General features: G+C 50.0%; 1 protein-coding gene across 2 annotated transcripts in view; it reads right to left on the bottom strand.

Annotated features, from left to right (window-relative positions):
• Positions 1-25,318, bottom strand: part of LOC140196778 (nuclear factor NF-kappa-B p105 subunit-like) — a 129,295-nt gene that overhangs the window by 52,057 nt on the left and 51,920 nt on the right. For both annotated transcript variants that reach the window (XM_072256553.1, XM_072256554.1), the window contains exons 6-10: positions 18,656-18,807; positions 16,054-16,217; positions 15,803-15,961; positions 7,241-7,345; positions 2,009-2,100 (exon numbers count right to left, since the gene is read on the bottom strand). In XM_072256553.1, the coding sequence (XP_072112654.1) occupies positions 2,009-2,100; positions 7,241-7,345; positions 15,803-15,961; positions 16,054-16,217; positions 18,656-18,807 (672 nt within the window). The remainder of the gene's footprint in view (positions 1-2,008; positions 2,101-7,240; positions 7,346-15,802; positions 15,962-16,053; positions 16,218-18,655; positions 18,808-25,318) is intronic.

Raw genomic sequence — 25,318 nt, 5'->3', positions numbered from 1 at the left:
AGGATCCTGTCCCCGCCCCCCCCTCTCTCTCTCTCTCTCTCTCTCTCTCTCTCTCACACACACACACACACACACACACACACACCCCACTAGGATGGATCTGGTGAAACTGTACCTCAATCTTTCTGTGGCAACTCTACCCCTCCTTAAGTAAGGAAACCAAAACTGAAAAAAATTCTCCTGGTATGGTCAAACCAAGGCCCTACATAATTACAATAATCCTTCCTTCTCTAATGAAGACTAATATATCACTGGCTAATTACTCATTTGTGTTTTCAGTGCCTTGTGTTCGCACCCGACATCAATGTTAACCAATAGCTTTGTGCCTCAATGTGGAGGAGTTCCCAATTATCCACATGTCATCCCGCTCTCTATGTTCTTGGCCACACCTCAGCTCTTTACACAGGTCCAATGGGAACTTGGACTTTAATCTGGTAACAAGGTGACTTGTCCAGAGATAGCTCAGAGAATGGTGGAAGAGGTGCTTGACCATTGTGAGATGCTGGGAGTTACTGTGTGAAGACCAGAGTGGTTGGGAAAATGCTGAAGTCGATTATTAAGGATGAGGTTTGGGGCACTTGGTGGCACAGGATAAAATAGGATGAAGTCAGCACAGCTTTCTTAAGGGAAATCTTTCCTGACAAATCTTATGGAATTTGTTGAGGAAATAACAGACAGAATAGATTTTTTAAAAAGTCACTGAATGTTGTTTCCTTGGACTTTCAGAAGGCCTTTGACAAGATGCCGCACATGAAGCTGCTCGACATGATAAGAGCCCATGGTATTACAGGAAAGATACTAGCATGGATAGAACATTTGCTGACTGGCAGGAAGCAAAGAGTGGAAATAAAGAAGACTATTCTGATTGGCTGCTGGGGACTAGTGGTGTTCCACAGGGGTCAGTATTGTGACAGCTTCTTTTTACATTATATGTCGACAATTTGAATGACTGAATTGAGGCTTTGTGGCCAAGTTTGCGGACGGCACAAAGCTAGGTGGAAAGGTCAGCAGTGTTGAGGAAGAAGGGAGCCTACAGAAGGACAGATTGGGAGAATGGGCAAATAAGTGGCAGATGGAAGTGTATGGTCATGCATTCTGGTAGAAGGAATAAAGGTATAGTCTATTTTCTGAATGGAGAGAAAATTCAGAAATCTGAGGTGCAAAGGGACTTGGGAGACCTTGTGCAGGATTCCTTGAAGTTTAATTTGCAGGTTGAGTCTGTCAATATAAAAGCGAGGATGTAATGTGAGGTTTTATAAGGCATTGTTCAAAGCACAGTTGGAGTATTGTAAGCAATTTTGGGCCCTCTATCAAAGAAAAGATGTGCTGGCATTGGAGAGGGTCCAGAGGAAGTTCGTGAGAATGATTCTTGGAATGAAGGGGTTTACTTATGAGGAGCATTTGATGGTTCTGGGCCTGTACTCGCTGGAGTTCAGAATATGGTGGTGGGGGGGGGGGGGAGAGATCCCATTGAAACCTATTGGATATTGAAAGGTCTTTATCAAGACCTGGATGTGGAGAGGATGTTTCCTATAGCGGGGGAGTCAAAGACCAGAGGACACAGCCTCATAATAGAGAGATGTACATTGAGAACAGAGATGAGGAGGGATTTCTTTAGCCAGAGGGTGTGAATCTATGGAATTCATTCCCATAGATGGCTGTGAGGTCATATCTTTGAGTATATTTAAATTGGAGGTTGACAGTTTCTTGATTAGTCAGGGTGTTAAGGGTTAGAAGTGAATGCAGTTGAGAGGGATAATAAATCAGCCACAATGGAATGGTAGAGCAGACGCGAATGGCCTAGTTCTGCTCCTATGTGTTTTGGTCTTATGATTGACACTGTTAACGCACTCTGCTTTCGGCAGCCGTGTGACAGACCAGTTAACACTGGTTGGCTCTGCTCAAAGTTCGAGCTGGGGCTCATTCACAGACCAGCGGCACTGGACCACCGGTGAGGTTAAAGCCCAGAAAGCTCTCAGGCGTCGAGAGAGATCAAAATGTCACTCACCTGTCGATGAACATCTGTTGGACCAAAGTTCCCAAATGCTTCCCAAATCCCTCCATTCTCATCCTCTTCATAGAAACGAACTTGGATGTCGTCTGGATAGAGAGATGGCACAGCAGAAGGCTAGGAGTGAGAACGTCGTTCATCAGTTGTTCAACAGCAGGAAGAGGCAACACTGGAGCGGTGTGGAGCAAGCTCAACACGGCCCATCAGTGGCCCTTCAGCCCATCATCTGTGGCAGTTCCCGGAACAGCATGCCCATCAGCCCATCCACCTCCCCCCTCCCCATTTCCCTACAGCCTACTCTCTCACACTTTTACACCAACCACCCCCGAACCCCCCCATACCACCCACCTACCCTCTCGGAGCTATTTATAGCAACCAGTTGATCTTAAGATGTGAGAGGGACTGGGGAACCTCATGCAGCCATGAGAAATTCCTGCAAACTCCGCAGGAACAGCACACGAGAGCCAGAGGCAGCAGAACTACCTGCTGATTAGAATCTGGTGCTAACCACAGTGGTGTAGCGGTTAGTGGACTACTATCACAGCGTCAGCTGTAAGATCGATTCCTGCCGCCGTCATACTCCCTCTGACTGCGCCGGTTTCCTCCCCGTGTTCCGGTTGGTGTACGGGTTAGACTTAGTGAGTTGTGGCCACGCTATGTTGATGCCAGAAGCATAGCGACACTTCCAGGCTGCCCAGCGTAATCGCCGCTGATTTCATTTGACGCAAACATGCATTTCACTGTTCTTCTGATGTAAGTGTGACAAATAAAGCACACCTTTGATCCAGTGACAAAGTGGCAAAGCTTTACAGGACATTCCAAGCCAATAACATGCAGCATAACTCTTTTTAAATATTGTGGGATCCTACTGTAGGGAGCTGAAGTGACTCTGGTGTTGGGGTGGAGAAATTGCTCCTTTGGAGATACAGAACTTCGAGCCTGCTGTGGATGTCAGGGGGCAGGTGATAAGCAGGGGATTTTGTTCCTATTTCGGGCGTTTATTGGTTCACGTTTTCCCTTTAAGAAACTTTAGGCAAATGTATTACTTTTGGATTCCACTATTGAATCATAACAAAATGGCAGGAAAGCAAAATAGTGCAGCTGTTGAAAATGCTGGGACTCGTCGTTGATGGAGGGAGAACAGGAAACAATGTCATTGGAGATATACTCAGAATCAGATTTATTATCACTGGTGTACCGCAGGTCAGATGGGGCTCGTCAGCTGACTTTGGCAGCTCATGATGGAGAAGGAAAACTCTGATCTCAAACCTCCGCTGCCTTGCGTCTATACCCACTCACGGGGAAGGCTTTGGGAGTAAACCCCGAGGGAAAAATCTGGAGTGGAGTCCCTGAGGCAGTCCTACACTGAGTTCATTGCTGACCGGCAACTCCTGTGACACCGCTGGTACCAAAACTGTATCAGTCTCTGCCGATCCTTTGGGTTCACCAGGTGTGTGCAGAGGGGGAGCTTGCTACATGGGCAACAACTTGCTCTCCATATCGTATGGACCGTGCCTGTGTAACCAGACAGCTAGGGTACAAACTCCATGATCGACTCTGACCAACGGCGGCCTCAGACTCAGATAGTGTAGGTGATGAAATTTGCCAGTTGGTGACAGCAGGACATAAAACATTACCAGTGGCAAACGAGGAATAGGATGGTAGAGTTCATGGGCTTGTGGACCGCTCAGAAATCCAGCGGCAGAGGGGAAGAAGCTGTTTCCAAGGTGGAGTGTGTTCAGAGTCCCGACTTGTAGCTTGTAGATAGTGGATATACTGAAAGGACTGCACAAGCTAAATGGGATCCATCGGCTGTGGCTCACTTAATCCTGGAGCCCGTCCGGACCCATGGGTCCCCTGGTTTGACAGCATGGCTGAGTGAGGACATGCCGGGCTGTGAGGGGACAGACTTGAGGTGATAGCACCTCATGGAGTTGCCGGGTCTGTCACTGTTCCCCTCCTCAGGATCGAGGAAGAGTTGCTTCCACTCCAGTTTTTAGAGGCCAGGTGTAATTGGCCACCTCCTGCCCAACGTCTGAGCTCCTGAGCTGTGATCACAGAGTCCATCACTGTCAGGAATGTCCACAAGGATCCAGAAATCCAGGTCCCAGTTATCACGAGTGAGGTCCACACATTATGATGGCGGGTGTCCTCAGAGTGAAGACAGAACTGTGGCACCACAGGGACAGCACAATGGCCACCCGTACCAGTACTCCCAGGGACAGATGTATCTACCACAGGGAGACGGGTGAGGACGGGGCTCAGTGTGTTTGTCCCATTGCTGGTCACTCACTACCTGCTGTAAACCCAGTCGGGGACTCCCATCCTCCTGGACCCAGACACTTGGGTCAGTGGTGGCGTCATCCCCCTACTCTGTGATGGATACTGATGTCCCCACCCACGGGGCATTCTGTGTCACTGCTGCTCTCAGCGTGCCTTCCGAGTGTTCAATAAGCAGGGGCCCTGATGCACCAGCTGAGGGAGGGTGCTGGGTGGTGATCAGGAGGGGGCTTCTTGCCTTGCCACGGGTGCCCTGGTCTTTGATCCAGTTTAGCCAGCAGGCCCCAGGTGTGGTGAGAAGGACTTTGCCAAGGTTGTCACCCAGCCTTACTCAGTACCCGTCTCCATTTATCTGGGCCATTTCAGAGAAGCTACTTACGATCCCAGGTCCTCATTAAAGCTGGAACTCTCAAGGATTTGTACTTCCAGGGTCACAGAGCGTGTTAAAAGAGTTCGGTTATGGACAATGTGCACATAGTTCCTGTAAGTTGCCAAAATTGCCTGATGTCATTAGTGGGGAAACCCACAACAGTCAGAGTCAGTTCCTCAAATCCGCCAGCCCTGACCAATCAGGAGCAAAGCTGTCCTTCTGGTTGGAGAATAAACTCACCACTCAGATTCCGAACAAGGAACTGCACAAGATAGTCAGGCCCTCCTCTGCAATCCACAGTGCCAACAACAGCAAGTATCTGTGTATAGCAGCACCTTCCTCAGAGTAAAAGTCCCCGAGGTATTTCAAGAGAGAAATCTCAGACAAAACGGGCCAGTTAGCTGCAGAGGAAACTGACAGGAAGCAGGAAGTCAAACAGGCAGCAAAAAAAACATGAGAGAGTTTGAGGGAGGGAATTCTGGAGCACGGCGCACACTGAAGGCATATCTGCCTAGGGAATGATTACACTGGGGAAGGGGGGAGCCAAGAGATAGAACTGAAGGTATACCGAGCCTGGAGGGACTTACAGAGATAGTGAGGGGTGTAGGGGCCAGAAGGGGTTACAGAGATAGGGAGGGGTGTAGGGGCCGGAGGGGGTTACAGAGATAGGGAAGGGTGTAGGGGCCTGAGAGGGTTACAGAGATAGGGAGGGGTGTAGGGGCCTGAGAGGATTACAGAGATAGGGAGGGGTGTAGGGGCCGGAGGGGGTTACAGAGATAGTGAGGGGTATAAGGGATGGAGGGGGTTACAGAGATAGGGAGGGGTGTAGGGGCCGGAGGGGGTTACAGAGATAGGGAGGGGTGTAGGGGCCTGAAAGGGTTACAGAGATAGGGAGATTATAAGGGACAGAGGGGTTACAGAGATAGGGAGGGGTGTAGGGGCCGGAGGGGGTTACAGAGATAGGGAGGGGTGTAGGGGCCTGAGAGGGTTACAGAGATAGGGAGGGGTGTAGGGGCCAGAGGGTTACAGAGATAGGAAGGGGTGTAGGGGCCGGAGGGGGTTACAGAGATAGGGAGGGGTGTAGGGGCCGGAGGGGGTTACAGAGATAGGGAAGGGTGTAGGGGCCTGAGAGGGTTACAGAGATAGGGAGGGGTGTAGGGGCCTGAGAGGATTACAGAGATAGGGAGGGGTGTAGGGGCCGGAGGGGGTTACAGAGATAGTGAGGGGTATAAGGGATGGAGGGGGTTACAGAGATAGGGAGGGGTGTAGGGGCCGGAGGGGGTTACAGAGATAGGGAGGGGTGTAGGGGCCTGAAAGGGTTACAGAGATAGGGAGATTATAAGGGACAGAGGGGTTACAGAGATAGGGAGGGGTGTAGGGGCCGGAGGGGGTTACAGAGATAGGGAGGGGTGTAGGGGCCTGAGAGGGTTACAGAGATAGGGAGGGGTGTAGGGGCCAGAGGGTTACAGAGATAGGGAGGGGTGTAGGGGCCGGAGGGGGTTACAGAGATAGGGAGGGGTGTAGGGGCTTGAGAGGGTTACAGAGATAGGGAGGGGTATAAGGGATGGAGGGGGTTACAGAGATAGGGAGGGGTGTAGGGGTCTGAGAGGGTTACAGAGATAGGGAGGGGTATAAGGGATGGAGGGGGTTACAGAGATAGGGAGGGGTGTAGGGACCTGAGAGGGTTACAGAGATAAGGAGGGGTATAAGGGATGGAGGGGGTTACAGAGATAGGGAGGAGTGTAGGGGCCTGAGAGGGTTACAGAGATAGGGAGGAGTATAAGGGATGGAGGGGGTTACAGAGATAGGGAGGGGTGTAGGGATGGAGGGGGTTACAGAGATAGGGAGGGGTGTAGGTGCCAGAGGGGGTTACAGAGATAGGGAGGGGTGTAGGGGCCGGAGGGGGTTACAGAGATAGGGAGGAGTGTAGGGGATGGAGGGGGGTTGCAGAGATAAGGAGGGGTGTAGGGGATGGAGGGCATTATGAAGATAGGGAGGAATGTAGGGACCAGAGGGAGTTACAGACAGAGGGAGGGGTGTAGGGACCAGAGGGCATTGTGAAGATAGGGAGGGGTGTAGGGCCAGAAGGGAGTTACAGAGAGAGGGAGGGGTGTAGGGGATGGAGGGCATTATGAAGATAGGGAGGAATGTAGGGACCAGAGGGAGTTACAGAGAGGGGGAGGAGTGTATGGGCCAGAAAACATTGTGAGGATAGGGAGATGTAGAGGCCAGAGGGGGGTTAAATGATGGGGCAGGCTGTGAGGGCTGGAGGGAGCAATAGAGACAGGGTGTAGGAGCCTGAGGGGATTACAGAAACAGAGAGGAATGAGGAAGTGTAGACATCTGGAAGCCAAGATGATCAATGTAATACTGAGCATTCATATTTCCTCTTGTGGTCAGGGGTTGATGAACACCGAGGGGACAGGAAAGGTGTGAGACCCTGTGACCCTGATGTTAACCACATCTTCATGATACTGACCCATCTCCTGTTATCTCCCAGCGCATGGCGTCTCTGTAACCAATCAGTTCACCAGTACTGAATGTTCACCTCTGCATGCCCAGCGCTAAATGAAACTCACCCTTCTGGACTTTGTCACAAAGCAGGTAGACCTCATCGCCCCCGATAACACATCCAGCTGTTCGATCCATCCGTACTATCCTCAGGTTTGATGCATTCGGTGCCTCTGAAACATTTGGACAGAAGGTCAGCACTTTGAGATCTCAAGACAGATTTGCCTGTCTTACCATCACCGCTACGCTGGGTAAAGTTCACACAGTAAAACACCAGCACTGTACTCCCATAGCACCCACAGTCTCAGGACAACCACGAAACACAGTCACTCTGGAAATGCAGCAAAATGGCAGCCAATCTAATCTGTGCACAGCAAGCTCCCACAAACAGGATCAGAGCACTGACTGCAGGAATGTGTTCTGGTGTACAATCATTATCAGGAATGTTGGTAGCCCAGCAGCGCTGACTGTGACTGTGACTGGTGTATAATCGTTATCAGGAATGTTGATAGCCCAGAGGGGCTGACTGTATATCCCTGAGACAGCAGGAGAATGTTTAACATTCAGAACGACTGTATTCCCAGGGCAGCACTCTCCCTCAGCACTGCCGTGGGTACGCCAGCACAGTTTTGAGCCCTGCTCTCTAGCAGGAATGAATTTTACCCAGCACTGTGGTTCGATGTGAAGGCTGGTTACTGAGAGCAGTCTTGGCCCTTAATACACAGGAACAGAATTCAGTCATCTGGCCCATCGGCTGCTCCACCATTTCATCATGATGGGTTCATTCTCCCTCTCAGCCCCATTCTCCTGACTTCTCCCCGTAACCTTTGACACTCTTACTGATTAAGCTCTGCATTAAATATACCCAATGACTTGGCCTCTACCGATATCTGTGGCAATGAATTCCAGTTCAAGTTCAATTTCAATTTTATTGCATCTGTTTATACATATACATACTACACACACACACCCATATATAAATATACACACACATACACACACACACACACACACACATATATTATATATAAAAAAATAAAAAAAACAAATGAAACAGTTCCTCCAGACCCTGGTGCACCCACAATACATATATCACACCGAGTGTTATGTTTTGTAACTGCAAAATATAAAACTAATTGAAAGAACAACACTGTGCTGGGGATAACTTATGTACATTTTGTTTTTCCTGTGGTGAAGCACGCACTTATGATGTCATGGCGTAATGACGTATGCCATTCACATGCTTTTACATATAACCCGTAATGAATTATGTAAACAACAAAGAAAGCTTAATCAAATAATATTACTCAATTATTACCGAAATATTAAATACACAACACTCCTTCCTGCTTAGCTATAAACTCCAACGTTATATAGCATGCAGCTCAACTCAAAAGTGTAACCGTATTGCTCTCTAGTATACTGTATATATTGACTCCACTTGACAGGAGAGACTTGTGGCTGTGGAACAATTTCAGGTTCTGAGGCCCCCTCCGTCATGGCTTTAGGGGTTGACTCTAGGACTACAAGAAGAGGGTGTGACAGCTCTGGCCACTTTTCTTCATTAACGATTGACTGTGCTCCTCAACTGATAGATGTGGTTTCCAGGTAACATCGGATGCAACCTCCAAGGTATAGGAGAGTGATCTAGTTCTGTCCTTAATCTTTCCAAGTACCCACTTTTGGTCAGCTCTCCTCAGCTGATCTCTGTAGCCTCTCGCCAGGTCTGCTTGTCCAGGAGTGAAGCTCCTGTTTAAGATGACTTTCCTGTTTTAAGATGGTGCTGGTGACCCTCAGCGACTTCTGGCAGGCAGCTCACGAAACAAACAGCGTGAAAGGTCGGGCACAGGCCGAATCGAAGCTGTGGGGTCCAGGCTCAAGAGTGCTACTGAACACGATGTTCAGACAGAGATTCGTAGGCTGAATCGAGGCGGCAAAGTCCTGCATATCCAAGTGGCAGAGCCTGCTGTTCAGACAGAGTCGAGGTGGTGAAGTCCAGCATTTTTGAGTAGCAGAACTTGTTGTTCAGGCGGAGATTTAAGTGCTGGGCCAGATGGAGAAGGTCAGAGTGGCGAGGAGCAAGCCGGTTCAGATCACTGTTCGAAGCGGTCAAACCCGATGTTCGGACGGAGATTTAGGTGCCAGACCAGATTGAAAAGGTCAGGGTGTAGGGACCCAAGGTGAGGAGGGGACTGGTTCAGCTCACAGCTCCATGGCGTTTACTCGGCTCTGTGCTGAACTGTGGGATTCAGAAGGGCATTACCAGAAGTTTGAGAAATCGATGTCCATGCCATCAGGTTGGAGGCTTTCCAAATGGAATACAAGGTGCTGTTCCTCCAACTTAAGTGTGGCCTCTTCACGACAGTGGAGGAGGCCATGGAAGGACATATTGGAATGGGAATGGGAAGTGGAATTAAAATGATTGACCACTGGGAGATCCTGCTTCTTCTGGCGGATGAAGCGTAGATGCTCAGTGAAGCGATCTCCCCATTGACGTTGGGTCTCACCGATACACAGGAGGCCACACCAGGAGCACCAACACAGTAAATCACCCTAACAGACTCAGAGGTGAAGTGTCGCCTCACCTGGAAGGACTGCTTAGGGCCCAGGATGGCAGTGAGGGAGGAGGTGTAGGGGCAGATGAGGCACTGTTAAGCTTGCAAGGATAAGTTCCAGGAGAGAGATCAGTGGGAAGTCCCGAATGGACAAGGGAGTCACATCGGGAGCGATCTCTGCAGAAAGCAGAAAGTGGGGGGTGAGGGAAAAATGTGCTTGGTGGTGAGATCCCATTGGAGGTAGTGGAAGTTTCGGAGAATTATGTGCTGGATGCGAAAGCTGGTGGGGTGGTAGGTGAGGACATGAGGAACCCTATCCCTGGTAAGGTGGCGGGAGGATGGGGTAAGAGCAGACATGCGTGAAATGGAAGAGATGTGGTTGAGGGCAGCGTGGATGGTGGAGGAAGGGAAGCCCCTTTCTTTGAAAAAGGAGGACATCCTGAGAGCAGATGCGGTGGAGATGGAGGAATTGACAAAAGGGGATGGCGTTTTTACAAGTATTATGGTGGGATGAGGTCTATACTAGGTAGTTGTGAGAGTGTGGGTTTGTAATAGATATCGGTGGATAAGCTGTCTCTGGAGATAGAGACGGTGAGATCCAGGAAGGGAAGGGAGGTGTCTGAAATGGACCAAGTGAATTTGAGGGCAGGGTGGAAGTTGGAGGCAAAGGGGATGAAGTCAACGAGTTCAGCATGGGTGCAGGAAGCAGCACTAATGCAGTTGTCGATGTAGCGTAGGAAAAGTGCGGGACGGTCACCATTGTAGGTTTGGAACATAGACTGTTCCACGTGGCCGACAAACAGGCAGACACAGCTGGGACCCATGTGAGTGCCCATGGCTACACCTTTTGTTTGAAGGAAGTGTGAGGAGCCAAAGGAGAAATAATTCAGAGTGAGAACAAGTTCTGCTGGGTGGAGAAGAATGGTGGTGGAGGGGAACTGGTTAGGTCTGGTGCCCAGAAAAAAACAGAGAGCTTCCTGTTGGGGGATGGAGAGCCATAGTGAAAATAAGGTGATGAGGGCCAGGGAACTTGAAATCCTTGAAAAGATCAAGAGCATGTGAAGTGTCATGGATGTAGGTAGGAAGGGGTTGAACTAGGGAGGATAAAACAGAGTCGAGGTATGCTGATGTGAGTTCATTGGGGCAGGAACAAGCTAAAACAATGGGTCTACCTGGATAAGCAGGTTTGTGGAACTTGGGTAGGAGGTAGAAACGGGAGGTGCAGGGTGTGGGAACTATGAGGTTGGTGGTGGTGGATAGGAGATCCCCAGAGTCTATAAGGTTGGTGACGGTGTGGGAGATGATGGCCTGGTGTTCCTTAGTGGGGTCCTGTTCAAGGGGTGAGTAAGAGGAGGTGTCTGAGAGTTGATGCTGGGCCTCGGCAAGGTGGAGGTCCATACACCAGACTATAGGCACCTCCCTTACCTGCGGGTTTGATGGTGAACTGTGTGTGTGTGTGTGTGTGTTGCTCGGATTTACAGCGTCTGCAGATTTTCTCTTCTTTGTGGTTTGATATACATGAGCGATTTTTAAGGGATGTTTAGATAGGCATGTGAATGTGTGGGAAATGGAAGGACAGAGACATTGTGGGGGCAGAAGGGATGAGTTTAGTTGGCCATTTGCTTACTAATTTAATTGCTTTAGTACAATATTGTGGCCTGCCCCTGTGCTGTACTGTTGTATGTGCCACCTGAACAACTTCCTCTCATCGTTGTTACATATACTCACCATCCTCTGCGTGAAGTTATGGCCCCTCTAGTCCCCTTTAAATCTTTCCGCTCTCATATTAAACCTGTGCCCTCGAGGTTTCGATCCTCTCTGGCCAGCAAACTGCCCATTCACCATACCTAGGCCACTTGTGATTTCATGCACGCCGATGAGGTCACTTCTCAGTCCCTTATGTCTGATGAATAAAGTCCTAGCCCGCCCATCCTCGCCGAATAACTCAGGCCCTCAAGTCAAGGCAACATTCTCAGAAATCTGCAATTTTCCAGCTTTATTATATCTATCCTATAAAGGGTAACCAAAGCTCAATAAAGTACTCCAAGTTCAGCTGCAAAATGTCTTGTAACATAACGTGCCAAATTCCATGCTTACTGCCCTGACTGATGAAGGCTAACATACCAAAAGTCCTTTTCACCACCCTGTCTACCTTTAATGTTGCTCTCAGGGGACCACACACCTGTATTCCTGTCTGTTCTACCGCATTCCCCAGGGCTCCGCCATTCACCGTGGAAGTCCAAGCCTCATTTGTATCCCCACAATGCAATGCCTCACACTTATCTTCAAGAAAAAGCATTTGGCATTTTACAGCCTACTGACTCAGCTGATCAAGAACACCCGGCAATTTTTGACAGCCCTTTCACTGTCAACAACAGCATCTATTTCATATTGATCCAGTCTGGTGTCAGTCCGCAGTGAGGAACCATGAAATGAAAGCCCCTGAATTTTCATGATCCCCATTCATTTACACTCTCTCTCCTCCGTACTATCATGTTCCCTCTCTCTCCTCAGTAATGTTGGGTTCTCTCTCTCCTCAGTACTGTCGTGTTCTCTCTCTCCTCAGCACTGTCATGTTCTCTCTCTCCTCAGTAATGTTGTGTTTTCTCTCTCTCTCCTTAGTGCTGTCCAGTTCTGTCTCTCCCCTCAGTACTATAGTGTTCTCTCTCTCCTCAGTACTGTCGTGTTCTCTCTCTCCTCAGTAATGTTGTGTTTCCTCTCTCTCCTCAGTACTGTCGTGTTCTCTCTCTCCCCTCAGTACTGTCGTGTTCTCTCTCTCTCCTCAGTACTGTCGTGTTCTCTCTCTCTCCTCAGTAACGTTGTGTTTTCTCTCTCTCCTCAGTACTGTCGTGTTCTCTCTCTCTCCTCAGTACTGTCTTGTTCTCTCTCTCTCCTCAGTACTGTCGTGTTCTCTCCCTCTCTCTCCTCAGTACTGTCGTGTTCTCTCTCTCCTCAGTAATGTTGTGTTTTCTCTCTCTCCTCAGTACTGTCGTGTTCTCTCTCTCTCCTCAGTACTGTCTTGTTCTCTCTCTCTCCTCAGTACTGTCGTGTTCTCTCTCTCTCCTCAGTACTGTCTTGTTCTCTCTCTCTCCTCAGTACTGTCGTGTTCTCTCCCTCTCTCTCCTCAGTACTGTTGTGTTCTCTCTCTCCTCAGTAATGTGTTTTCTCTCTCTCCTCAGTACTGTCGTGTTCTCTCTCTCTCCTCAGTACTGTCTTGTTCTCTCTCTCTCCTCAGTACTGTCGTGTTCTCTCCCTCTCTCTCCTCAGTACTGTCATGTTCTCTCTCTCCTCAGTAATGTTGTGTTTTCTCTCTCTCCTCAGTACTGTCGTGTTCTCTCTCTCCCCTCAGTACTGTCGTGTTCTCTCTCTCTCCTCAGTACTGTCGTGTTCTCTCTCTCTCCTCAGTACTGTCGTGTTCTCTCTCTCTCCTCAGTAATGTTGTGTTTTCTCTCTCTCCTCAGTACTGTCGTGTTCTCTCTCTTCTCAGTAATGTTGTTTTCTCTCTCTCCTCAGTACTGTCGTGTTCTCTCTCTCTCCTCAGTACTGTCTTGTTCTCTCTCTCTCCTCAGTACTGTCGTGTTCTCTCCCTCTCTCTCCTCAGTACTGTCGTGTTCTCTCTCTCCTCAGTAATGTTGTGTTTTCTCTCTCTCCTCAGTACTGTCGTGTTCTCTCTCTCTCCTCAGTACTGTCTTGTTCTCTCTCTCTCTCCTCAGTACTGTCGTGTTCTCTCTCTCTCTCTCCTCAGTACTGTCGTGTTCTCTCTCTCCTCAGTAATGTCATGTTTTCTCTCTCTCCTCAGTACTGTCGTGTTCTCTCTCTCTCCTCAGTACTGTCTTGTTCTCTCTCTCTCTCCTCAGTACTGTCGTGTTCTCTCTCTCTCCTCAGTACTGTCTTGTTCTCTCTCTCTCTCCTCAGTACTGTCGTGTTCTCTCCCTCTCTCTCCTCAGTACTGTCATGTTCTCTCTCCTCAGTAATGTTGTGTTTTCTCTCTCTCCTCAGTACTGTCGTGTTCTCTCTCTCCCCTCAGTACTGTCGTGTTCTCTCTCTCTCCTCAGTACTGTCATGTTCTCTCTCTCTCCTCAGTAATGTTGTGTTTTCTCTCTCTCCTCAGTACTGTCGTGTTCTCTCTCTCTCCTCAGTACTGTCGTGTTCTCTCTCTCTCCTCAGTACTGTTGTGTTCTCTCCCTCTCCCTCCTCAGTACCGTCGTGTTCTTTCTCTCTCTCCTCAGTACTGTCGTGTTTTATCTCTCTCCTCAGTACTGTCGTGTTCTCTCTCTCCCCTCAGTACCATAGTGTTCTCTCTCTGCTCAGTACCGCCATGTTCTCCCTCACCTCAGTACAGCACTGCCCTCTCTCCTTGCTGTTACTGCAATGATCTCTCAGCCCCTGCCAGTACTGTGACCTCCTTTTCCTCCCCCGCACTGTAACATTCTCTGTCCCTAGGAGTCTCTCCATCTCTGGCATAATCCTCTCACATTCCAATTTAACGTCGGCGAGTCCTTTGGGTTTCCTGCACTTTGACTAAACTGTGCTGTTAACGCAGAGACTGCAATGCTTGAGGTGACTGGGAGTTACAAGTGACTAACACAGGCTTCAGTTAAAAAGTGACAGTAAGTTTCCATTGGCGAGGAAAGAACCTGCGTTAACTTTCAGTTTTGGTGAACTGCCAGTCCCCGAGTTGCTCATCCTGCACAGAGACTCCGACATGGAGACACTTGGCAAACCCCAGCTGGTAGTTAGTGTCCACGGGCTTCATCTGTCCCCGTTTCCCAGCTGGCGCCAACAAACATATCCCATCAGGAGGCTGTAACACTACTGGCTTTACAATAAACTAAGATTGAGAGTGTTTTGTGTCTTTGTAGTCCCTTCTGGCCCTCACATCCTCCCTGTCTCTCAGCAGAGTTTGGTACTGGTCAGTGGTCAGTAGTGGGCAGCTGACCACCAACTTCGCAAGGGACACACACACCAGCATACTGAGATTATTGTACTTCACCTGGGTAGCTCACCACTGTCCCTGCAGACCACCAGTCACAGAACGTACTGTTGACACCACCCTGACTGGTCACATCATGCTTTAGTATGGCAATTCGGATTTGCAGGAACGTAAGAAGCTTCAGAGAGTCGTCGACTCAGCCGAATACATCACGGGTACGTCCCTCCCACCACCGGTGGTATCCGGTGGCCTCACCAAGATAACACCCAACAAAGGTCCCCAGTACCCGGGCCATACCACCTTCCTGCAGCTACCATCAGGCAGGCGGTCGAGCAGCTTGTGGTCTCACAACTCCAGGTCCAAGAACAGCTCCTTTCCTTCGACCATTCAGATCCATAACCAAATGGCAAAGCCCTAATCATGTCCTCAGTGTAGCAGCTCTTTCATCACTTTGCACTAAAATGGACTTTGTTTTACTTTTGTTCTTTGGGGTATAATTTATGTTTGATTTACGTTTTCCTGGTGAACGTGCTGTATCTGATGCCCAGTGCCTGTGATACTGCTGCAAGTAAGTTTTTCATTGCACTTCCCCCACTAACCACCACTGTCCCCAGCCCCACTGACCATCACTGTCCCCAGCCGCACTGACCACCATTGACCCTTGCCCCACTGACCACCACTGTCTCCAGCCTCTCTGACCATCACTGCCCCCTGACTCACTGACCATCACTGCCCCCTGACTCTCTGACCATCACTGTTCCCAGTAACCACAATTGCCTCCACCATCCATCATTGCCCACAGCCCCACGAACCACCACTGCCTCCACTGACCTTCACGGTCCCCTGCCCCACCACCCACCATTGCCCAGGGCACCCTGTGGGACCACACGCGGAGCCATCGTAAAGGACGGACCCCAGACCCAGACCCCGTCCCTGCCTTCTGCTAAAGTGCAGTGATTCCACACTCAGCCACTCTGCTCTTGTGCAGGGTGGGGGGGGGGGCAGCAGTTTGGGCCTGGGGTAGCGCCCGGCTCCAACAGGGGGGAGCGAGTTCTGCGGCCCACCCTCACCCCCATGCACCGAATGACCAGCGTGCCCTCTGTACGAGCCATGCCCCCTCCCCAGTCCGGTCTGTAACTCACTGCTGTCGTAGATGGGGTCGGAGATGACGGGCTCCAGCTTGCGGGTGAACCGGCAACTGCTGTCGGGCAGGAGGGCGGTGAACATGAGACGGACCACGCTCAGGTCCATTTCCTTTGCCTGCTGGATCGATGCGTTGTGGATCAGCTCCTTTTCCCGCTCTGCAGACAGTAACACAGGCCCAGTCACTCAGCAACAACCCCTGCCCCCCGACGTTCGGCCCATCATGCCCGTGCTATCCCCTGTAACTGACCTGTCAGCTCCATCGGGCCGTAGCCATCACTGTGTCGGTGGTTGAGCTCGGGGTGAATCACCACACCGTTGTTGTAACCCATCATGTAGGCCTGAATCATTCTCTGCTCCAGTGTGCTGGCCACGTTCTTCTTGGTCACGTGCAGGATGCCAAGGTTTGGGAACCTGCAGTGGTGACAGGGGTCAGGGGTCAAAGGCTCCGCTGTGGGGGGGGGATAGGGGGGAGGCAGATTGCCTTCAACACCCTCCCCCAGACGACCCACATCCACCCGCTCACCATTCCCGGGCCACCCACACTTCCCCAGGAATACTCACACCCTCCCCTCCCCTCCCCGAGACCCCTCGCCCTCCCTTCCCCGAGACCCCTCTCACCCTCCCCTCCCCGAGACCCCTCGGACCCTCCCCTCCCCGAGACCCCTCACCCTCCCTCCCCGAGACCCCTCGCACCCTCCCCTCCCCGAGACCCCTCAAACAATCTTCTTTCTGGGACCACCTGCACTTTCCCTGAAACCCCCACACACTCCCCAGGGCCCCAACACACCCTTCCTGAGACCACTCAAACCTTTCTCTCCCTGGGACCCCAACATCCTCCCCTTCCCTGGGATCCCCACATCCTCCCCTTCCCTGGGACCCCCACGTCCTCCCCTTCCCTGGGACCCCCACGTCCTCCCCTTCCCTGGGACCCCACGTCCTCCCCTTCCCTGGGACCCTCCACATCCTCCCCTTCCCTGGGACCACCCACACTCTCCCTCTGTCCAAGAACACCCATGCCATGCCCTTCCCCTCCCCAGAATCATACAGACCACTCCCCGGGACGCCCACACCTTTTCCCTGGGAAACCCCACAACAACCTCACCTTCCCCAGGGAGTCCCCTCCCCTCCGCAGGAACAGTCTGACTGGCAGGAGGCAGCGAGTGGGAATAAAAGGGGCCCTTTCTGCTTGGCTGCCTGTGACTAGTGGTGTTCTGCTGGGGTTGGTACCACTTCGTTTCACGTTGTACGTCAGAAATTTGGATGATGGAATTGATGGCTTTCTGGCCAAGTTTGCGAATGATAGGAAGACAGGTGGAGGGGCAGGTCATGTTGAGGAGTCGGGAAGCGTAAGTTCATGCACTTTAGTAGAAGGAATAAAGGCAAAGGGGTGAGCAAATTGAGAAATCAGAGTTGCAAAGGGACTTGGGAGTCCTTGTGCAGGATTCCCTGAAGGTTAACTTACATGTTGAGCTGGTAGTAAGGAAGGCAGATTTAATGTTAGCATTCATTTCAAGAGGACTAGAATATAAAAGCAAGGACATAATGCTGAGGCTTTATAAGGCATTGGTCAGGCTGCATTTGAACAGTTTTGAGCCCCTTATCAAAGAAGGGATGTTCTGGCTTTGGAGAGGGTCGAGAGGAAGTTCACAAGCATCATCCCAGGAATGAAAGGGTCAATGTATGTGGCTTCTGATGGCTCTGGGCTCATACTCGCTGGAGATTAGAAGAATGAAGGGCGATCTCATTGAAACCTATCGAATATTGAAAGGCCTAGATAGAGTGAACGCAGATATATTTCCTATGGTGTGGAAGTCTAGGACCAGAGGCCACAGCCTCAGAAAAGAAGGATGTCCCTTTGGAACAGAGATGAGGAGGAATTTCTTTAGCCAGGGAGTGGTGAATCTGTGGAATTCATTGCTGCATACGGCTGTGGAGGCCAAATCATTGGGTATATTTAAAATGGTAGTCGAGAGGTTCTCGATTAGTAAGGACATCAAAGGTTACTGGGAGTTGGCAGGGACAAAGGGGTAGAGGGGGCTAATAAATCAGACATGATGGAATGGGGGGTAGAGTAGCTGTGGGAGAGTGGGTGAGGCTGACAAGGGTTGAGGAAGAGGGGTTTGAGGCAGATCAGATGTGAGGGAGAGTGGAGGATGTGAGGGAATGTGAGCAAGAGACTAGGTAAGTGAGTATGGGAGGGACGGGGCGAGGGAGATTATTGGCAAGAGAGTGGGGAAGGCTGCAGCAGGAGTGGGGCCAAGGGAAACTGGGTACGTGCAAGGGGTGTGGGGCTAGTTGGAAAACTCTTTGTAAGAGTCAGCAGACGCATGATAGGCCAAACATCTCTTCCACCCTGTTATCTTCAATGAGAAGCAGGACCAATTGCCCAGGCGGCGGAGGGTACAGAGGGAGAAGCACATGATGATTTCACACGCTGGAGAGGGAATGGGAGGTGGAAGTGGAGGGTTGAGAGGGTGGAGGGGTTTTGATGGGGGAGAGGGGAACGATAAGGAGAGGTTAGGAGAGTATGGAGGAAGGTGGACAGGAGGGGGCTTTGGTGAGGAAGGAAAGAGCTGAAAGGGGTAAGGGGGTATGTGGGGAAGAGGGGAGGGGTAAAGAAGAGGGAATGTGGGAGGGGTAAGAAGGGGCTTGGTCTGAGGGGTAATTGGGACAGGAGTAAGGACAGGGCAGTGGGGTTTGCTAATGAGGTTAATGTACTGAGGTTGGGGATTGGATCGAAGAATTTGTATCATACAGGGTGATCCTTGTAACTGAGGAACCTCTAAACTGTGACATTCCCGTGGGAACCATCCCTGGGGTCAGAGGGGGCCCACCAGCAGAGGACTCACGTTGTCGTCATCTCCTTGGGGCCAATCTGCACCAGGCAGATCCCCTTCTCGCACTGCTTGCCCACCAGGCTGTGTGCGTGGAGGTGAACCATGTCCCGACCAGAAGTCACCAGCTGAACCACGATCTTGGCATGCCCAACGTAGTTACAGATCTGAACAGGAGAAGAGTGAGTGAATGAATTCAAGCACGAAGTGCCGGCGTTACCTCGAGCGTGGGGCACCAACAGGGAACACAATCCATGTCGCTTCTGGGAGCTGGACTCATTATCCCAGTCTCCTAATACCCTGTGTTAAAGAGCAAGTGTTGTCTAATTCCCTCTGACACAAGTTAACATCTGTGTTAAGATTTCCCATTTGCTATAGGAGACAATGAGTAGTGTTGGGCACATGGCCAAGTAGTTAAGGCGTTCGTCTAGTGATCTGAAGGTCGCTAGTTCGAGCCTCAGCTGTGGCAGCATGTTTGTGTCCTTGAGCAAGGCACTTAACCACACAGTGCTCTAGTCTGTGCCAGCCATGGCGCCCCACACAGACTTCCAATCTGCACCCTGTAAGGAATGAAAATGCCCGACGCAGGCCTCTCATGGTCTGAGTCGACGTTCCCCTCCCCTGGGTAGTGTTGGAGGGCTGTTATTCTAGATGGAGGTGACTGGAAGTGTTCCACAAGGACTTTGCTGGGTTCTCTACTGTTTGTGATACGCATCAATGATTTGGAGAAGATACCAAGACTGAAAGAGCTGTAAAAGATTATCAAAGAATACAGTAAGAATACATCAGTTACAGATAGCGGTTGGGAAATGGCAAATAAGAGTTTAATCTGATGAGGGTGAGATGTTGCACTTTGGGGACGTCAAATGGAAGGGGGAAGTATACCATTCAGGGAAGGTCCTTTAGTAGCACTGAGGTACAGAAGGATCTTGGGGGTCCAGGACCATAGTTTGCTGTAAGTAACTACACAAGTGAATAAGATAGTAAAGAAAGCCTATGGCATGCTTGTCTTCTTTGGGAGGAGTATGTAGCAGAAGTGTAAAGAAGTCATGCAAAGCTTTGTTCACACCACATGGCGTATACTGTGCACTTCTGGTCACCCCACTATAGGAAGGACGTGGAGAGTGTGGCCAGGGTGCAGAAGAGGTTTTCCAGGCTGCCTGGATTAGAGAGAATGAGCTACTGTATAAGGAGAGGTTGGGCAAACTTGGGTTCTTCACCCTCGAACACTACAGGCTGAGGGGAAACCTGTAGTTTTTTTTAAATTATGAGAGGCATAGATAGGGTAGACAGTCAGAATCTTTGTCCTGGGGTAGAAAATGTCAAACACTAGAGAACAAACTTTTAGTTTAGAAAGGGCGGACTTGAAAGATGATGTGAGGGGCAAGTTATTTTTTTATACTTAAAACGGACGCCTGGAGTGGGTTACCAGGGAAGCAGACAGTCTAGCGGAGTGTAAGAGGCTTTTAGACAGACACATGAATATGAAGGGACTAGAGGATATAGATGAGACACGGGAAGATATTTAGGATAAATACGCATCAAGACCAACACAATATCATGGGCCAAGTGGCCTGACCAGTGCTGTACTTTTCTCTATTCTGATAGGCTGATCTACAATCAGTGAATCACGCATTGTACAATGTTAAAGAACCATTAAGAACTTACAAACCAAACACTATTAGACCCCTCATGGCTGTGCAGGTTGAGGAGAGTTCCCCAGTCTAACTCACCTTCCAGCCCTGAAGGTCACAACTCTTCAAGTACAAGAGTGAGGGTTTCTGCCTTCCCCGTCCTCTCAGCAATGAGCTCCAGAACCGCCCCCCCCACCTCTACCCCCGGACTGAAACAATGCCCCCCACCCTCCCCTCCAATCTTCAACCCCACCCCGTGCCCGGACTCTCTGTAAGCGAGAGGTCGAGGAAAGCTGCTCCACCTGAAAGGTCATGGGCAGCACACACAGAATGGAGCAGATCAGCAGAGCAGGCAGCATTAGGGAAAAAAAGTAGAGTCAACGTTTCGGGCCGAGACCCTTCGGCAGGACTGGAGAAACAAGGCTGAGGAGTAGAGTGGAAAGGTAGAGGGAGGAATGCCAGGCGACAGGTGAAACTTGGAGGGGGAGGGACGAAGCAAAGAGCTGGGAAATTGATTGGTGAAAGAGACAGAAGGCCATGGAAGAAAGAAGAGAGTGGGGGGAGAATGGGAGCACCAGAGGGAGGCGATGGGTGGGCAGGGAGATAACAGAGAGGAACAAAGGGATGGGAAATGGTGAAGGGGAGGGGGCATTACTGGAAGTTTAAGAAATCGATGTCCACGCCATTGGGTTGGAGGCTACCCAAATGGAATATAAGATGTTGTTCCTCCAGCCTGAGTGTGACCTCAACGTGGATGGCCATGGATGGACACGCAGAATGGGAACGGGAAGTGGAATTAAAATGGGTGGGCACCCTGCTACTTGTACCAGACCCTGTCCCACCCTGTCATTTGTAAAAACACCACCCCCCTCTCTCAATTCCCCCATCTCCGCCGCATCTGCTCTCACGATGAGGCTTTTCATTCTAGAACAAAGCAGATGTTCTCCTTTTTTAAAGAAAGAGGCTTCCCTTCCTCCACCACCAACGCTGCCCTCAACTAACCCTCTTCTATTTCACACTTGTCTGCTCTTACTCCATCCTCCCGCCACGCTACCAGGGACAGGGTTCCTCATGTCCTCACCTACCACCCCACCAGCCTCCACGTCCAGCACATAATTTTCCAAAACTTCCATTGGATCCCACCGTCAAACACATCTTTTCCTCCCCCCAACTTTCTGCTTTCCACAGGGATTGCTCCCTATGTGACTCCCTTCTCCATTCCTCCCTCCCCACTGATCTCCCTCCTGGCACTTATCTTTGCAAGCAGAACAAGTGCTACACCTGCCCCTACACCTCCTCCCTCACTACCATTCAGGGGCCCAAGCAGTCCCTCCAGATGAGACGACACTTCACCTGTGAGTCTGTTGGGTGATATACTGTGTTCAGTACTTCCGGCGTGCCTCTTGTATATCTGTGAGACCTGACGTAGATTGGGAGACCGCTTCGCCAAGCATCTACACTCCATCCGCCAGAACAAGTGGGATCTCCCAGTGGCCACCCATTTTAATTCCACTTCCCATTCCTATTCCAATATATCCATTGATGGCCTCCTCCACTGTCGTGATAAAGCCACACTTAGGTTGAAGGAACAACAACTTGTATTCCATTTGGATAGCCTCCAACCTGATGGCATGAACATCGATTGCTCAAACTTCCAGTAATGCCTCCACCCCTTCACCATTTCCCATCCCCTTGTTCCTCTCTGTTATCTCCTTGTCTGCCCATGGCCTCCCTATGGTGCTCTTCCCCCTTTCTCTTTCTTCCAAGGCCTTCTGTCTCTTTCACCAATCAACTTCCTAGCTCTTCGTTTCATCCCCCACCCAAGTTTCACCTATCGCCTGGTGTTTCTCTCTCTCCTCCCCCACCTTTCAAATCTACTCCTCAGCTTTTTTTCTCCAGTCCTGCCGAAGTGTTTCAGTCCGAAACATCGACTGTGCTTTTTTCCATAGATGCTGCCTGGTCTGCTGAGTTCCTCAAGCATTTTGTGTGTGTTGCTCGGATTTCCAGCATCTGCAGACTTTCTCTTGTTTGTGACAAAGATTATGGTGTAACTGTACACCCACCTACAGGACAGGGTGACACGAGTTCAAGTGTAGTCTCTGACAACATTGGACTGCTAAGTACTTGTCCACAGTACATCAGTGAAAGAGCTAAATCTGTAGTCCCTTCCACACCTGGAAGTTTTACCTTAGGAAAAGCGGGGTAGGGCCTGTCTGAACAGGAAAACCACAAGAACCTGACCTAGGGGGTCTCATCCAGTGTGCACTCAATGTTGCTTGGCTGACCCCCCCCCACCTGTCCCCCATACACACTGCAGTCAGCGCGTGCACACGCGCACACACACGCATGCACACACACACACATGAACACACACAAACGCACGCGCACGCACGCTGCACCAGGGAATGAGGAAGAATGATTCTGCTATTTATGGTGTTGTTTCAGAGAGCAGAACTCACTGTTGTCCAAACATGTTCACATAATATTTAACTTTCTGCTTGTGAGGTAGGTGGGACTGTTTGACATCTCCACCAAAAATGATGGGAGTAGGTTAATTATCAGGTCCAATACTACCCATTTTAACAATTGCCTCCCACCTCTCTCCCCACCCATTTAAAAGTAACATCAGGGTAATTACAGACACATTCAGAAACCTTTCATAAAATGTAATTCAATGAAGCCCCACTCATGGACGGGGAACTTCCACATTTCACCAGAAAGCACCCTCCCAGCCTGGCAGAACGTCCCTAGCTGTGAAAATACTGCAGTTATTCGCAGTTCTGTGAAGACACAGACTGACTGCCTTCAGTCACGTGGCCACATTACGTATCTTGGAAATAACAGGGAATTCCCCACACTAACTACAGTTCATTGCTCATGAAAATAGGACAGAAATCAACAGCAGTAAAAATTTTGTTTCCAGCCACTTCAACCACAAACCCATGGAAAAAAGTTTTTAGGAGCTGTGCCGTTAAGTACAGGAAGGGAATACTGCCTTCAGTGACTGCAAACTAGAACACTTTCAGCTTCAACTCAACCTACCTACAATCAATGACTTCTGTGAATTGACAAAAAATAAAATACAGGATAGATATCACTGAGATTGAAAGAATACAGAGCAAATTTACAAGGATGTATCTTGAGGGAAAGGTTGAATAGGTTAAAACTTTATTCCCTGGAGCGTAGGAGAATAAGGGGAGATTTGATGGAGGTATACAAAAGTATACAGAGGTAAATGCAAGCAGACTTTTTCCACTGAGACAAAAAATAGAGTCATGGGTTAAGGGTAAAAGGTGAAGTGTTTCAGGGGGACATGAGGGGGAACTTCTTCACTCAGAGGGAGGCGAGAGTGCCGAACGAGCTGTCAGCACCAGTGGTGGATGCGGGTCTGATTTCAACATTTAACAGAAATTTAGATAAGCACTTGGCTGGTAGGGGGAAGGAGAGATATGATCTGGGTGTAGGTCGATGGGACTGGGCAGAATTACAGTTCGACATGGACTAGATGGGCTGAAGGGCCTGTTTCTGTGCTGTAGTTTCCTATGACTCCATAACTCTACAACCAGGAACTGGTGTTCAAGAGCAACACATGCACTCAAAATGCAGGAGGAACTCAGCAGGCCAGGCTGATAAACAGCCGGCATTTCAAACTGAGACCCTTCATCAATACTGGAAAGGAAGGGGGAACCATGCCCCCCCCTCACCTCCCCCATAATCTCTACTCCTTTGACCATATGCCAGCTTGTACCTCATCCCCTTCCCCCAACCTTCTTATTCGGGCTTCTTTGCCCTTCCTTTCCAGTCCTGATGAAGGGCTTTGGTCTGAAATGTCATCTGTTTCTCTCCCTCAGACAGCATTGCTTTCGCTGGATGCTGCCTGACCTGCTGAATTCCTCCAGCATTTTGTGCGTGTGTTGTGCTGGGGTTCAAGCTCATCCTGCCAATGAAGGAGATCTGAGATCAAATCCCCCAGCAGCTGGTAACTTAACAGGAGCTAATGACAATGATAGTGACCGTAAAGCTCCCAGAATGTTGTATAAGCCTACAATCCACCTCGTTTCCCCACCGTGGCCTAGACATGACTCCGCACTATTGCGCTCCCGTGAGGTCCCACCGAGACCAGGGGCAGTGAGGCGTGGGTGTGATGCAGTGCTGCCCATGACACTCTGCCACATCAAATGAACAAGCAAGTGAAAAAAAACAGACAAGGAAAAAATCTTTCAAGTGATTGTGCCGAGTCCCTCCTCTTTATTACCCAATTGCAGCTGATCCCTCGGCCCACCATGTGTACGCTGGTCCACAGTAGCCACCTCCACTGAAACCATTTCCCAGTACTCGACCCTTGGGAGCAGCTGGTGGTTATCACAAGTCCTGGTTATGTTACCACTGACACCAGGCAGACAATCTCTGAAGAATATTGCTAATGACTGGGATCAATAAAGACACTGCCCAGAAGGCAATAGCAAAGCACTTCTGTAAAAAATTTGCCCAGAACAGTCCTGGTCATGGAAAGACCATGATTGCCCACATCATACGATACAGTACATCACGAACGAGAGTCTTTGGCTGGCCGCCCATGTTGGGAAACTCAGTTTGACCCATGGACTGCAGTGACCCCCACACAAATATCACAAAATCCCACCTCTGTCTACGTCTAAAAACACCACACTCTCGTTTCCTGGCCTCACCAACAACACAGCAGCCAGCCAGTGGTACTTACGCACCTGTTAAATCCTGATGCGGAAAAGCAGCAAGAACTCGAAAATCCATTCAAATGTTCTTAAAAATTAAACTGTTTAAAAATGACATCAGATTCAGCACAGGATTGGCACAGATCCCTGTAGCTTTGCTCACCATTTCCCCTGATCACTTTCTATGTTACTTGGACGAAGAGCGAAGAATTTTATTTTTATTTATTTACAGATACTGCACGGAACAAACCCTTTGAACTGCGCCTCCCAGCAACCCATCAATTTAACCCTAGCCTGATCACGGGAAAATCTACAATGACTAACTAGCCTGCCAACAGGTAGGTCTTTGGACT

The sequence above is a fragment of the Mobula birostris genome, chromosome 4 (assembly GCF_030028105.1).
Source record: "Mobula birostris isolate sMobBir1 chromosome 4, sMobBir1.hap1, whole genome shotgun sequence".
Lineage (NCBI taxonomy): Eukaryota > Metazoa > Chordata > Chondrichthyes > Myliobatiformes > Myliobatidae > Mobula > Mobula birostris.
The sequence above is the reverse complement of the archived record's forward strand: the minus strand, read 5'-3'. Positions and strand labels throughout refer to the sequence as shown.